The sequence below is a fragment of the Sarcophilus harrisii genome, chromosome 1 (assembly GCF_902635505.1).
Source record: "Sarcophilus harrisii chromosome 1, mSarHar1.11, whole genome shotgun sequence".
NCBI lineage: Eukaryota > Metazoa > Chordata > Mammalia > Dasyuromorphia > Dasyuridae > Sarcophilus > Sarcophilus harrisii.
The window spans coordinates 50,091,151-50,106,770 of NC_045426.1; the positions used below are offsets into that span (position 1 = coordinate 50,091,151).

The window sequence follows — 15,620 nt, forward strand, 5'->3', positions numbered from 1 at the left end:
CACTCGTATCTACTACATACCATATACCAAGTATAGGCCTTGAAACTTTGAGGTTAATGGCGATAGGATTTAGTGCTGGACCTAGAGTAAGGATGACCAGGGCCAAATCCTGTTTCAGACAGTAATTATGTGACTCTACAAGTCATGTAACTTTTCTGAACCCGAGTTTCCTTTTCTATATAATGAGGTTAATTGTTGTGATTATTGTGAGGATCAAATAAAATTGTATTTACAAAGCACTTTGAAAACCTTAAAGCAGGGGTCCTCAAACTTTTTACATAGGGGGCCAGTTCACGGTCCCTCAGACTGTTGGAGGGCTGGACAAAATTTTGTTTTGTGGGCCTTTAAATAAACTTCATAGCCCTGGGTGAGGGGAATAAACGTCCTCAGCTGCTGCATCTGGCCCGCGGGCCATAGTTTGAGGACCCCTGCCTTAAGGCATTGTATAAATGGTAGTTGTTATTAAAGGCCTGTACAGCTTGTGCCAGGGTCCTTTCCAGAGTGGGATCCGCCCCCAGTAGAGGTATAGAATCTTTTCACATCCCCTAGACCAAAGCACTGTTTGGAGATTCTGTACTCTAATGAATTTAGTGCTCCTTAATCAGGTCAAAAATTTTGAAATCTAAGTTTGTCTTTGACCTTGTTCCCTCAATTTATTTCACTACAGACAAGTATTCTGTACAAGTTCTATTAACTTTCTTTCCTTTGGTGGTCCACTTTCCCCGTAAGTGCCCCAACTCTCTGTCCTGTTTCCCCATCTCATACAAATCTGTTCATCCTTGATTCAGTCTCAAATACTCATATGGCTGTGATGTTACCAATTTGGAAATTCCCTCCAGAGGCACAGATTGCAATCCTATCATGTCTGCCCTTCACATAAGATTAATTCTTAATCACATCCTTCCTAGAGTGCAACATAAGGGTTCTCCTAGCTGGAGTCCTTCACCTTCTGAAGTGGGAGAGGGTATGAGTGGAGCATTCACACATTTCACTTGTCCTATCCATCCTACAAGAGTACCCCATCTTTCCTCCTATTGAATAATTTGTGATGACTTCTTTTGATTCCTGTTGTTTTGTGTTCCTCAATGTTATTTGTTCCCTCCCACTTCCAAACTATTACCATCTGTGATATTGAGGTGTAAATGTAGAAACCTTAAAGATACCAATTTCTTTGTTTTTGAACAGTGATGGAGGTCCTTAAGTTACAGAGTCAAATAAGCAACATCCTGTGAATAGGCAGGGTGTGTTTTGGACTCATGGAAGATTGTCTTACTTATAGTATTTAAAGTGTTTGTAACATTTACTGAGTGTTTGAAAGTTGGTGGAGTGTTATTTAGTGTTTAAAGGCTAAGGAAGTGTTTCACAATCCTGGGGAAGTAGATCAACTATTATCCCTTTTTTAAAAAATGGGAGGAGGGGCTCAGATTCTTTCTGTTGCAAAGAGTGGAAATTCCTTCATAACTGATCTGTAATTTGTAATCTTGAGAGTTGAGTGGGGTATTACAGTATGTATCAGATAAAGGACTTCAATCTAAGTCTTCTTGACTTTGACTGCCTCTATTATGTTACCATCCCCATTTAACAAAACTAAGTGAGGATAGTAGAGATGAAATAATTTGGGGCAGGGACTCGCCACTAGTAAGTGTATGAGCTGGAATTCAAACCCAGTTTTCCCTTGACTCCCAGGTTCAGTGCCCTTTGCAATGCATCATTTTAGGACAGAGAGCTGGGAGAGCACTGATTAAAATCTAATCACATATGTGACCTAACCTACTCAGGCCAACTGAGATTAGGGGCATAACTAATAGCTATTGAACAACAAAGCTCACTGGCCATCAAGTTCAATATTAGAAAAGCTTCAATATGGACTGTGATTTGCTGCCAGAAGATAGAGAGGGAATAGGAAAGTACAAAGAGCTAGGGTAGGCCAATTCTTCTCTCATTTGACTTCCATATAATTTCAGAGAAATTTAGTCATCCATTATGGTCTGGTAAACTGTGACATCAAAAAGACTTTCTCAGCTGTGGCTTGTGAATAGTCTGGTGAATATCTAGAAACAAACCTGTGTACTCTGGAGAGTTCTAATATTTAAAAAGAATCCCACCCTGAGGGGATCCTGTGTGAAGATACTCCCCACTTTTTGAATTGTCAGCCTTCAGTTAGGGTTTTTAAAATTTTAGATTTTATCTAGTTTGCACTGAATGGACACTCCTCCCTCACAATGGAATATGTCTTCCTGATGCTATTGGCCCAATGCTCAGATTCTTTCCTAAGAATGGACTTGTCTATAGTGAAATAAGTTCCCTTTTTTAGGTCTTGGACTACAATGGGAATTTTATTTCTCTCCCCAGCATATAGTTAATACACAGATAGAGGAAGTTGTCAGGGAAGCAAATATGAATGCGAAACTAGGAATGATGCATGTTGGTTAGAAAAATGTGGGGGCTCATCTTTCTCTCTCTCCAGTGTCAGTTTTCTCCTGTATTTCCTGAAAAAGAAAGAGAAAGTAGGTCAGATCAAATAAAAATCCCCATGTGTAATTCAGCTTGCTGATGCAATTAAAAAACAAACCAAAACAAGTTTCCTCTCTGTATAATAGCTGTCATTTATAGAATGTTGTATGGTTGGGAAAGTACCTTACACATGATCTCTTTTGATCCTCATAACAACCCTTGAGAAAATACCACTATTGTTCCCTGTTTACATATGAGGAAATGAAGTTGAGAAGAGCTTAAGTGATTTGCCCAGGCTTACACAACTATTAAGTATTTGGGGTGAGATATGAACCAGGTATTCCTCTTCCCAAATTCCACATTCTTATTTTACCAACTGGCTGTCAGATTAGAGAATGCTAATAAAGAGTGCTTTATGGCTGGTGAAGTGCTTTATGAATGATGTTATTTTATTTTTATAACAACCTTTCCTACAGATGAGAAAACTGAGATGCCTCAGAGATTATTTGTTCAGGATTACAGTGTTTTAGGCCAAATTTGAACTTGGATCTTTGACTCCAACTCCAATCTTTTCTCCATTTCACCATCTGGCTGCCTAAGCAAGCACCTCAGTTTTATCTAGTTGAGAAGTGTAGGGAACCCCTAACATTCACATAGTCCAAAGTGCTTTCACAGCCATCATCAGGACGCTTAGCAAAATTGTGAGCTCTTAATCACTGGACACATTGAAATGGGCGAGGAGGTTGGATTAGCCGGCTAGCATTGGATAGAATGACTTGGAAGGAATTCTTGTACTTATGAATCTCCAGAGTCATCTTGGATCTCTGATTTTATTATTCCTGAGTGCTAATGACCTGTTAACAAAAAGTCCCAAAATTGGGCAGGAAGAGGAAAAGCTAAATGAGTTATCCAAATGGCTTTTAATTATAGCTTTATAAATGCTAATTATTGTTATATGAGTATTTGTATAATAAATTTAAGCTATTTTTTAGAATAAGAACTGGATATGCCAAGTTATTGGTAATGGAACTCCAGGATACAGAAACTCTTATCACTCACTTCTGCAATTTATAGTCAGCTGACTAGAGCCTAGGAGTGCGTTTTAGTGACCTATTCCCCTTACTATATATATGGTCAGTATGTATGAGAATTGAGATCTCTACCCTGGTCTTCCCGACTCTGAGACTTTCTACTTACTTTTCCACCCTACTCTTGAGAAGCTAGTCCCATCAATTCTTATTATCAGTATTAAATATCCCAAAAATGAACTCAATATGATGTAAGGTTAAGTTAGAGACTTTGATAGAACTGAGAGGCTAAACTTAAATTTTATGTTTCCTCATCAGTAAAAGGGGAATAATACTCACATGCTCTCTTCCTTATCTCACTGGGATGTTCTAAGGACAAAGTGATATATAATGGAAGGCAAAGTACAAACTCACATCAGAAAAAATTGTTAGAGACAGATGAAGGTGATGGAGCTGGACTGAGGCTACTCTTGGGAGAAAGTGCCCTCTGCTGGTATTGGAAATAGTGGCAAATCCCATCTCCCCCTACTCCCTCTTAGCTCCTCAAAATGGGCTGAGGAAGGTAATTTTATTCTTAGGGCATAGCAAGGCAGGAACTGCCCAACTCAGAATTTTTCACCACATAGACATTTAAGGGGTATTTCCTCTAAAAGTTCCCTATTAAATAATGGCCTAGACATCCTTTACCTGTAAGAAACTTGAGGTATTTCAGACCAGACCTGGCCAGAGTGCTGAAAAGATGACGCCAGACCTACTTCACAGTTTTGGTGAGAGCCACCCTGGCCCAAACTATTCTTAAAATGAGAACCCCGCCAGAAGAAGCTTATGCTAGCATTTATACAGAACTTTAAGGCTTGCAAAAAAAAAGTGTTTCACACATGTAATCTCATTTGATCCTTTTTTTTTTAATTTGATTTTTAAGCTTGAATGAGAAGTGGTCTTCTCTACAAGCTCCCCATCTCACCAGACAATGGGAAATATAGGCAGTATTCCTGGCAAGTATTTGGGCAATTGTATAGACTTGTGGCTTCCTTCTTTCCCGACCTTATCGCATAGTATTTTCTTCCTTGCATTCTACTCTAGCTACACTGAGCTACTTTGTACCCCAACAACCTTGGGCATCCTCCTATTCCCTTTATTTATTCACACTGTTTTCTGGTCCGAGTATCCTCTCAGCCCCAATTTGCCCATCAAAGCTCTCCTTTAAAACTCAACTAACTCATATGCCATTTCCTTTAGGAAATTTTCTCTAATTTCCCCTGATAAGTGAGGATTTCCCCCTGCAGACTTTGTACTTCTCTAATACATTTGTTAAGTATTGATTGTGCCAAAGTTTTCTGTGCAATGAGTGTTGAAGGCTCTCAAAGAATATCTGTGCTCTTAAGTGGACTGGTGATCTGTTCCATCCCACCATCATGAACTTCCAGAAGAGGTCTCCTTATTGGTGGGAACAGCTTCCCCCTTCTCCTTATATATGTTTGTCTTACCCCCCACTATTGGCCTAAAAGCTTATTGAGGAAAAGAAAAAGGCTGAAACCTTCTGTTGTGCCCTGAGGCTTACACAGTGTTCTGTATTCTGTAGAAACTTAATACTTGAATGTTTCTATGAATGACCAAGGGCTTCAGTTAACTTTCCTCCCTTCCCACCTGAGGGAATTGAATTAGAGAATCTCTTAAGTTTCTTTTCAGCTCTAAATCTTGTGATCAAGTGAGATCATATGTATAAAATGTTTTGCAAACCTGAAAGCCTAAATAAATGCTAGCTGTTGACCTTATTTTGTTGTTATTGTTTTCCTATATTTAAGAAATTACCTTGGTTCTCTTCCAAAAGAATCTCCTGTAGGACCTTTTCCAGTGCGTGACCATACTGACGATACTGAGCCTCTGCCACTTTAATTCCAATGTCAAAGGGAGCGTTGAACTATAGAAAGGAGTCCCCCCCCCAAAAAAAAAAAATAGAAATTGGATTAGAAATAAATGGAACTTTCCTTGTTGCCTGCTTCCTTTAGGAAGATTTCAGCTTAGAAATACTCTTCAAAGTCAGATTATTTCCAAGAGCACAGACATTGGAGAGGGGAATATAGAGCAGGGACACAAAAATCACTAACACTAGTATTGAAACAGAAAAATGTTAGACTAGTTAGTGTCTAGGGCTCAGACACCTGAACTATTCTTCCTTCTTTTCTTCCATCCTAGGAGTCTAAGGGTTATCCCCTCAGACTTGTTTTCAGGATCAAGAAGTTAGCTAATAATGGCTTAAGTTGTCCACTCTTACAGGCACCCCTACCCATCCAACCAAGGCTATTCAAACTGTCTCAGCAGATTTTGGGAGGTAGGTAAAGAAATCTTCAAAATCCAAAGGAATAAAAAATGGTGGAATTTCAGTCACGTTGACTATAGGAGGGAAATATATTTTTAAGCAGGGCGTTTTGCTTAGTGCTTTTGAAATCTCACTGAAATTCTAGAGTCAAGTCTTGGGGTGTGAGGTGTGAAATCTTTGACACCTTTTCTTAACACTCGTTTCTCTCTTTGCTTATCTTTTTTTTTTTCACTCACCCTCCCTTTTTCTCTTTTATCCTTACCCAGATTGGTTCTGATGTCAGAGGATTTCTTGGCCCCTTGGTATCCTTCTAAGCTAATGAGGATCCTGAGAGCCTGGTCTAGACTCCAAAATACTGAACAGACAATCTGGCTTTGTTACTGGTGACACAAATCGAGTCACTGAATCTGTGACTCAGTTTTTCTATTTCTAAAATGGAAAAAATCAGTGCCCAATCCTTGCCAACAATGTCAGCAGATGAATTGGAGCTTAAAAGCGCCCAGTGTAGTCTTTTCTTTAAAAAGGAGGGGGAAAAATCTAGTTATAGCTTTGTCATAGAATTATAGTCTCAGAGCTGTTCTGATCAAGACCTCCTAAATCAAATATGGGATAGGGTGGGGATAGAGATACCTTATACTGAATGCCTAAAGAATAGGGTCTTATTTATCAGGTCTACACCAAATGCATTATACTCTATTGATTTGCTATCTCTTGGACATTCCTCAATGTCTGATGTCTTGGGATATAATTACTGAGCTGGTGTGCCATGTAGGAGCTGGTTTGATCCCCGGGGGTCCATATCTCCTGTCTAAACTCCCTATTGCCTTCAATTCCAATTTCTTGATTTTTGGAGAAGATTGATCCACATCAGTGCCATCCCACCATTATCACAGGACTTTGGAAGTTAGAAGTCCAAACAAAATGGCCTTTCCCCAGGTTAGCAAATTTGTACTTTTTGCTTCTCTCATTCTAAGGATTTAAAGTTGCAAAAATCACTTTTCTCTGCTGAATTCTTCTCTACTTTTGTACTCACCTCAATCCTATCCTAACTAATCTCTTCCCTCCTTTTCCATTGTACTTTCTACCCCCACATGCACATCATGAAAAAACTTCCCTTCAATCCTTAATGTCTCCATCCAGCTTTCATAGAAACCAGGGTGTTCATGGCTACCACCTACCATGCTGCTTGGCTCTGATTTCATGTCTCCCAAAGAGCAGTTGACATACTCCTTTCTCTCCATTGCTCCTTCCAGATTCTCAACACAAATTTCTTCCTATGAGCTTTACTTCATCTGTTTAGAGTATCCCATTCAGATTCTCTTTGCTGTGACCCACTTACATCTAGAGTATTTTCCTTCTCAAGTTCAGTATATGCATCATTTACCTCAACCCATCTTCTTCCCCAAGGATCCTATATACATGTTGGGGGTTCCTCAAAAATATTGGTCTCTGAGTTAATCAACTATCTCAGTTCTTGTTATCTACAGTTTTATTTTTAGTCATTCATAAAAATGACCACTATTGATCTCACCACATCTCACATTGGGCCACCTCTATTTTCAAATTGTGAAGTTTTTCTCTCTGATCATAATCTCTTGTCCTTCAATCTCCCGCCGAGTCACTTCTAAATCTGTGATGGATCATTTCTGCATTCTCTAGCCTATCACCAAATCCATCACTCTTACATGACCCTATTTTCCCCCTCTATGTGATTAACCCCATTATTTGTAGTTAACCAAGTATACTTTGGATTCTTTTGCCTTTTCCTTTGCTTTTCACAAATGATCAATATTTGATCATCTCCCACCATGTTTGCCTTCTCTGCTCAATCTCCTAAAAGGCTAACAGCTGGAGGAATAAAATCACATCACCATGCTGACTGGGTCTACTGTAAATTAATATATTTTGTCTCAATGGAACCCTTATTGTTGCATGGCAAAATGTGCATTCTCCTTTGTTTCTTTATCCCATTCTCTACTCTGTGAAGTGTTTAAACCTTTTTTTCAAAGCCCTACTGACTCCCAATATTCTCTCTGATTCGTACACTTCCTATTTGAATGAGAAAATCAAAGCAAGTTTCCTCATGTCCCCTACTCCACTGATCAAAATTCTTCTATAATTACATCCATCCTCTCGTTCTTTGCTCTTTTTTACTGAACAAGAATTGGTCCTTTTCTTTGTCAGAGCCAACTGCCTGTTGACTCTTGCCTCCAAATACATTCCAGTCCATGGCATTCTGAAAAATCTTCATTTGACTCTGCCATCCATCTAACACAATCATCTCATCTCTCCTCACTCTTACTTCCAAACTGTTGTAAGGAAGTTTTTTCTTTTTTTTTTGGAAAGAATTTCTAATGGAAACAAATAGCTCACTGGCTGCCTCTATTTCCTCACTACCCACTAATTTCTCCAACCCTCATAATCTAACTTTCCACCCTGTCATTTCTGTATTTTCTCTCCAAGATCTGTTTACCACCAAAATGTAGCAGCCTGTTCTCAATCCTCCTCCTCGTTGCTTACTCTGTAGCTTTTTATCCCACTGACCATCCATTCCTCCGGGATCCTCCCTCACTTTTTGTGACATTCCTCTCTCCTGCTTTGCCTTCTCCTTGTCTGGCTGCTGCATCTCAGTTGCCTTTGCTCAATCATCCTAGCAGCCCCTTCAGTCTTTTCTGTCTCCTCTCTGCTTTGATGAGCTCATCTTCCACAGCTTCAAGGAGCATTTCTATAGAGATGACTCCCAAATCTATGTGTCTAGCCCTAATATTTCTCCTATAGCGTTAACTGCCTGCTGGATTCATCCACCTGGATGTCCCCTAGAATCTCAAACTCAATATATATAAAATTGAATTTACTATCTTCCCTAAACCTGTCCCTCCATCCGAACTTTCCTATTGTGCTTACAGGTTGCCCAGGTATACAGCCTTGGCATTGTTCCCTCTCATTCTCCGTAGCCTATCAGGTATCAAACCTTAACTCTCCATCTCTTAACATCTGTAACCTCTGCACTTAATTTAGGCTCTCATTGCCTTCCTCCTGGACAACTGTACCAGCCTCATAATTGGCATCCCACTTTCTGGCTTCTCCCGTGATTAAACCATCCTTTCTCCATGGCCATGAAAAGAATCTTCCTTAATTAAAGGATCTGGTCATGTCATCCTCTCCTTAAAAAACTACAGGGGCTTCTCATTGTCTTTGGGAAAAAAATACCACTCCTAAACTTGGCATTTATAATAGTCTCCTTCAAATACTGATTAATTGCCATCTACTTTACCACATTCATTTCAAATTACTCTTCTCAAATTCTGTCCCCCAGTCAACTGGACAGTTGTTTCCTGAACCCCTACCATACGTACATAAATGACCTCTTGGACAGACTGTACTCATCCTCCATTTATACCTCTTGGACTCTTCGCTTTCTTAAAGCCTTTCTCTGATCTCTCCACTTGTTAATTTTCTGTCTTCACAGTTTCCCTGTACCATGCTTATATGTGTAGATAGATCTCCTACCTCCAAACTCTATCCTCCAATGACATGTAAATCCTTTGATGGCAGGAGCTAAGTAAATTTTTTTTTTTTTTTTTTGGTATTATCAGTGAATAGCACAGTGCCTTGTATATAGCAGGCCTTTAATCAATATTTCCTGACTAAATAGCTTTTAGAGCTAGCTGGTCTCAGTGGAGTGACTGCTCAGTGTTCTGTGATTGTTGGTATAACTAGGAGCAGAACACAGATCCGAATTGTGACAAACTTTCTGTCCTTGAGTAGGAGTGAAGCATTGGACAGTGTGCTTTCTTCTAGGGCCTTATTATTCAGGTCAAATCATTTCATTTGTTCCATCTCCAATTGGCTTATCAGAAGCAATTAAATGAAAAGGAAATACCCAGAGATTGGGATTCTAGTCCCATTCTGCCACTGACTCTGTGATCTTGGCCCTTCCTAGCTCTGGGCAGCAATTTATGGATTAGTTGACCTCTGAGACCTTGCAACTCTGCCATTTTGTGTTTAGGTTAATGGATGTTAATGTTAATGGAGACTATGTTAATGGATGATGATTAGCCATCCTCAAATGGAGAGAAAAATGCAGTGAGTCCATCTGGCATTTAGTTGGAGTCCCTGGAAAGAGGCCTGATCCATACATTGTGCTATAGTGGAGCAAGAGAAGGAACGCCGAGCTAGGAACTTGGAGATGTGGGTTCTAGATCTGGTTTCTTGCTAAGTCAGTGGGTGACTGATTATAGCTTGTAGCCTGGTGGCAGGGACCCACATTATTGAAAAAAAAATTTACTATGCTAGAAGTCTGCTGGTGCCCTCCGTAAATGAACCCTGTCTTACTTGTGTGTTGTGTGTGTTTGTGGGTGTGGGTTAATGTTCATTTGAAAGTCCCAAGAGCTAGAAGAGACCTTTGAGATCACCTGGTTCATCCTACACATGGGGAACCCAGGGGGGAGAGCCAGGACTAGGAACCAGGTCTCTTGATTTCCAGTTGAACTTTGCAGTGAACCCTACCCTAGAGCAGGGACAGGGTCCCCTAATTGTACCTCGCTCACAGTGCCTGGAATGAGGGATGAGCTGTCCTTCCTAACCCGTTCCTCCTTCCCCGTGCCCTCTGACCATCATCAGATCAAGCACCCACCTGGATTTCCAAACCCTTCTCCACTCCTCCGGGCTGACTGAAAGGGTCTTCCATGTCTCGGGGCTGAAGTTTGGCAGATGGCTTCTTGGATTCCTTCCTCTGTGAGAAAGACAGAATGTTCCTTCAGGGAAGGAGCCCCTCTGATTCTCTCCCTTGTGTTTCTTGGGGGGTGGAACGGGGTTCGGAGTTTGAGAAGGATTTGAGAGGAAGCGGCTCAGAGAGGTTTGATGCCTTGAGAATATTCACACAGTCACAAAAGCAGAGCTAAGACAATAGCCCTTTATGGGTGAATACTGGCCTGGGTCTTGGGGTGCTCAGGGCTCAGGAAACTGGAGCCCGCCCAGGCCACATCCATCCAGAGCACACTGAGAAGGAGCAGGCTGCCGATGGCCACCTTGGGAAGCATCTTCTTGGAGGGGACAGGAAGCAGCCAGGGCCTGAAGAGAGAAAGGCAGCAAGATGGCACCTCGTTCCCACTGGCCAAGAGACCCCCGGACCAGCCGTTCTCAGGCATTACCCACTCATGACCCCTTTTTGCCTGAGAAATGTTCACATGATCCCGGGTGTACAGGTATATGTAAAACCAACATTTCCTGATAATAAGTCCTAATTCTGTTACCCCCACATTTGATTACAAGACCTTACATTGGGTCAGAAGCTGCAGCTTAAGTTTTGCCCTGTATGACTGCTCAGTGGGCAGCCGGCCTGGCCCCAGGGACCCCCTACTCTCAGCCCCTCTTCTCTCCTTTGCTCTCACCTTCTGTGCTCGCAGGCCAGTTCCTTTTATTTCTGCCTGATTTCTTTTAACTCTACTGGATAACCTATGTCCCTAGAGAGATCTGCACAGTGATAGAGTTAAAGCTGGAAGGGACCTCAGAGGTGATCGACCAAGTCTGGTGTTCTCTCATTTTTCTTCCCTTCTCCCCCCACTCCATTTTACAAATGCAGAAACTGAAGTCCCGGGAAGTTAAGTAAATGGCCTAAATCCATCTGCCAAGATATTCTTCACAAGGCTGTTAGGCTGGCAACCTCAGAGGGGAGGGTTGAACCAGATCATGGCTCTCTCGTGCTCATGCACGTAGTAGGACAGTACTCAAAGTAGAAAATTTGTTTTCTCAGTCCTACACAACAATTTCTCCAATCTTATAGCTTCATCTTCCAAAAAAACAACAGGAAAAATAGCAGATAACATTTATGTAGCCCCTACACATGCCGGGTATTATCCCTCATAATGAACCTGAAGGGTAGGCATTATTATAATCCCTATTCTGCAGATGAGGAAACTGAGGCAAACAGTGCAAGCGGCTTGCCCGGCGTCACAGAACTCGGACCTTCCTCGGCTGTGGCTCCGTAGTGGCCTCTTGCCAAGGGTGATGTGAGCCCACGCCGGGGAGTGTGAGGGTATTATTTCTGGAGCACTTTGCACAAGTAAGCTAATGAGTAGGGATGGTTCCCTTTTCTTGGACCCGTATCCTCGGCGCCCTGCCCAGCACCTGGAACACCACGGGGCTTGATAAATGCTTGTTGGTTAATTTAAACAAAGAGAAAGGCGGGGGGGGGGGGGGAAGAGGGGGGCTTTTTATGGCTTGAGAAGACAAGGCTAACTCCTGTGAGATGATCAGTATGGAGGTCAGTGGCCTCATAACCAGAGAAAGAGCTTTTGGGCCCGATAGGTTTCAGAACCAACAATGTCAGGGGAGTCCCAGGGACTCCCCCCCGGCAGAGCCCGCTTTAACTCTTTCCTAATGTCAGCATCTTCTGGCTGGGGGGGGGGGGGTGGTCCAGGGTACAAGGGAAGGGGCTGCTGAGGGGACGTGCTCTGCCCTGCTAGAGAGAAGCCGGGCAGCTCCCTCCCTGGGCAGTCCGGGGGCCTGGTGTCCAAGCAGGGGAAGGAGTCGCGGGGCACTTTCCTTCCCAGAGGGAGGGGTTACCCTGGGACCTCTAGGCCCAGAGACCGGGCTGGTAAGGGGATGGGGCGACCGCGACAAAGCCCAGAACTGCTTCTCGGGTGGAGGAGGACGGGGACATCAAGGAGCATTCACCCTAGGGATGGCTTTGCGTCCTTCCACCCACCAATCTCCGTTTTATAGATCAGGAAATTCCCAGGGCAGGGAAGCAGCTTGGCCAAGGTCCGGGCCGCCAATTAAACCTGCAGAGAAACAAGCACAGGCAAGCTGGTCAAGGAGTCTTAGAACGGCTCGCTCACCTGCGGGGTCTGCCGAGGACTGACCCCCTCCGATTCTGGGCCCTTATATAGCGGGGCTAGAGTTTGTTCCAAGCCAACGCCCCAACTCGGCCCTGAAACGGGCTCTGCCCAGAGATGCTTCCCGCACCCTGGAGACTGCCCCTGCTCCCGTCGTCGTGGAAATCAGTCGGGGGGGTGGGGGGGCCTGTTCCAGCTGTCCCCAGAAAGCAGAGAGGGGGAGGGGCGGACGGGCCATCCGTCCCGGGAACCAGGGCATCCGGACCCGCTCCCGCCTGGGCCCCTAACTCGCGTCACGGACTTTGGATCAGTCCTTCTCCGCCATCTAGTTTCTCCATCAATTAATGCATCACAGCCCCCATTAAGCACCCACTCGTGCCATGTCCAGACAGCGTGCAGGCGGGGCCAACAGAAAGGGGTCTGGGGGAAGGCCCACCAGGGGTTTGGGGCGTCTGGGAGGGAGCTGCAAGGGGAGAGCCGTGGGGGAGGACCAGGGAAAGAGGTGGAGGGCGCGGGGTCGGAGCTGGGGGCGCGTCCCGGAGACCAGCGCGCCCCAGGGAAGGAGGCCCGCTGAGCATGGGAGGAGGGGGAAGCGTTAAAAGCAAGGGGGGGGGCGGGGAGGGGGGGGCCCTGGCATTTACTGAGCAGCAGCGGGCGGGCCCAGGCCCAGGCCCCAGGCACCCGACCCTGTGTGTCCTGGGGAAGAACCTGCGCCTCCGCGCTGAGGGGGTCCAGGGACAGCAACGGCGGTGACGGGGTTTTATGTAGCATCTCATTATATCCCCACAGCGACCCCGGGAGGGGGGTGCCCTTGTCCTCCTCGGGAGCCCCTTTGGGACCAACGGCTGCCCCGGGCTGAGGCTGGACTCGAACTCAGAGCTTTGCTTATGCGGCCAAGAGACGCTGGTGTTCGAAAGGCGCTAAGGGGGCCAGCAGGGGGCGCAGGGGCAGAGCCCCAGCCCCAGGGCGGGGCCGAGTTCGAATGTGCCCTCAGACACTTAGCGCGTCCTGGCGGTGGGACCCTGGGCGAGTCACTGCGCCCCGAGGGCCTCGGGAAAAAAGGGCCCCTCTGGGGAGCGAGGCAGGACCGTCCCACTCCGTGTGCTGCCGCTGTCCGCGGAGGGGAGTCGGCTTGGGCTCGGAGGAGCCGGGTCCTGATGCTGCCGCCGCTCTTTGCTACTTGTCGGCCAAACCCTTGCAGCACGGCAGATTAATTTATAGCAGGAGTGGGGGGGAGGCCCGTGGGTGGGGGAGGGGGAGGCCCGGTGGGGGGCGGCGGCCGCCGTGACGCCATGCGCCAGGCTGAACGTACACGCGCCAGGCTGGGCGGGACTTCGGAGGACTCGTCAGGCGCCATTTATGGAGCCCTCGTTTGGGGGGGAACCGGGAGGAACTAGCTGGGTCAGGGTGGAAGTGGCGGGATTTGAATTCAAGTCTTCTGACCCTCCTGTGCCTCAGGAAGTTAAGGGCGAGAAAGCCGCAAAGGTTTCATAGGCCGGAGGGTTTCAAGCCCCTCCCCTGGGACTAACGACGTCACTTTCCTAATTATAGACCGGGGAAAGCGGGGCCCCAAATCACTAGCCCCCCCCCCTTCCGTGAACCAGCCGCTTCCGGTTCTCTCCCCACCCGACCCGTCCCGCCAGGGTCCCCCTGCGGATGTCCCATAAACACCCCGGACTCTTACTTTTCCCCGACCCCGCTCCTCCTCCTGCCCGCCCTTGCCAGACCCTCCCCGAGTCAGAGATTCAGAGTCTGCCCTTTCCTTCCTTCCTTGCCCACAGCCAGTCACCAACGTCTGTGACGTTACCTTATGGTGGGGATAACGAAACCCCCCGTGGGGGGCCCTCCGGGGCAGGCCGCCCAGCGCCCCCGCCCCGCCCCCCCCCCGAGGCTCCCACGCTTGCCGAGAAGCGCTTCCGGGGCCCGGGTCCGTGACATCGGAGGTAGAAAACCGATCAGAACCAGGGGATCCCGGGTCTCCCCCTGCGGCGCCGCGGCCCGCTCCCCAGCACCGACCAGCGCGCGTGTCCTGGGGCCCTTGCCCGCCGCTCTGGGCCAGCCTCCCCGGGCCCACCCCCGGGCCTTCTCCGCCGCGCGGGCCCTCGGGGCCCAGGGGCCGGCCTCCCCGGAGCTGTGTCCCGTCCCGGGTTCTCTCTGCGAGTCCCGCGGCGGGGCAGGGAGGGGGCGCGGAGCTCCGTGAGGCCCTGAGCCTGGCATCTTTCCTGGGCCCTGAAGCGCGGCTAGCAGATAACTTAGGCCCCGGCCCTTCGCCCGCCCGCCGGCCCGGGACGGGAGCCGCGGCGACCGAGGCTGAGCCCCGTCTTTCTCCCAAAGGGCCCGAAGGCCGCCGCAGAGCAACTAGGTCTGAGCTCCCTGTGAAAGACAGAAAAATAGCCCCCCAAGGCCCCGTGCCCCCAAAGGAGCGCAGAAGCAAAAGGAGCAGCCCTGCAGGCGGAGCAGGGTCAGAATAAAGCACTGCCCCAATGGCTCAGACTTCACACAAACGCCTGAGAGCAGCCTTTATAGACAGCACCACCTGATGATGCTCTTTCCAATTACATGAACAGCATCTTCACTCGGGCCCTCTGTACCTTTCCCCAGGACATCTCTGATGGGCTCCTATCGCGGGGAATATTTGCCTTGTGTCCCGGGCCATCCCTCCCCCGATTTCTTCCTTACCCAACTGCCAACCCATCCGTCCTCCAACAAAACGACTCTTAGCGCCAGGTAAGGGACCCTGAGCGCCAGGTAAGGGACCCTGCCTCGAATGGGCCCCCCCCTCGCCTGCGCCTTTCAGAATCCTATTCCTCCAAGCAGCCAAGCTATCCTTGAGCACTCAGTAAATCAGCAGGCCCGGAGGCTGAGCATGATCATGAATAAAACTATTGCCCAGACTTAATACACATCCACAAACATTTAAGGCTAACACTTCTAATAGATGTTGATATACTGAACTCAAAATTCCTTTTTTTTCCTGCC

General features: G+C 46.6%; 1 protein-coding gene across 6 annotated transcripts; it reads right to left on the reverse strand.

The window, feature by feature from the left end:
• Nucleotides 1–2,306: 2,306 nt before the first annotated feature.
• On the reverse strand, nt 2,307–14,546 carry GHRL (ghrelin and obestatin prepropeptide). Of its 6 annotated transcripts, XM_031955085.1 has the most exons (7): nt 14,449–14,546; nt 12,481–12,587; nt 11,770–11,931; nt 10,737–10,875; nt 10,439–10,537; nt 5,295–5,403; nt 2,307–2,489 (listed from the first exon to the last, which is right to left on the reverse strand). In XM_031955085.1, exons 4-7 carry the CDS (start codon nt 10,842–10,844, stop codon nt 2,470–2,472), a joined length of 336 nt encoding a protein of 111 aa, XP_031810945.1. In that variant the 5' UTR covers nt 10,845–10,875; nt 11,770–11,931; nt 12,481–12,587; nt 14,449–14,546; the 3' UTR covers nt 2,307–2,469. The 6 variants fall into 6 exon arrangements, with proteins under 6 accessions (XP_031810945.1, XP_031810943.1, XP_031810912.1 ...); XM_031955083.1 differs by lacking the exon at nt 11,770–11,931 and having other exon boundaries at nt 12,512–12,587; nt 14,449–14,545; XM_031955052.1 differs by lacking the exon at nt 11,770–11,931 and having other exon boundaries at nt 14,449–14,545.
• Nucleotides 14,547–15,620: the final 1,074 nt, after the last annotated feature.

What these genes read in the sequence shown, in the direction of transcription:
- GHRL (XM_031955085.1), bottom strand. Translation starts at nt 10,844, where the DNA reads ATGCTTCCCAAGGTGGCCATCGGCAGCCTGCTCCTTCTCAGTGTGCTC. An exon ending in CTGAGCACCCCAAGACCCAG is followed by an intron (nt 10,538 to 10,736) that starts GCCAGTATTCAC and finishes TCTTTCTCACAG; the next exon opens with AGGAAGGAATCCAAGAAGCC. An exon ending in AGAAGGGTTTGGAAATCCAG is followed by an intron (nt 5,404 to 10,438) that starts GTGGGTGCTTGA and finishes TCCTTTCTATAG; the next exon opens with TTCAACGCTCCCTTTGACAT.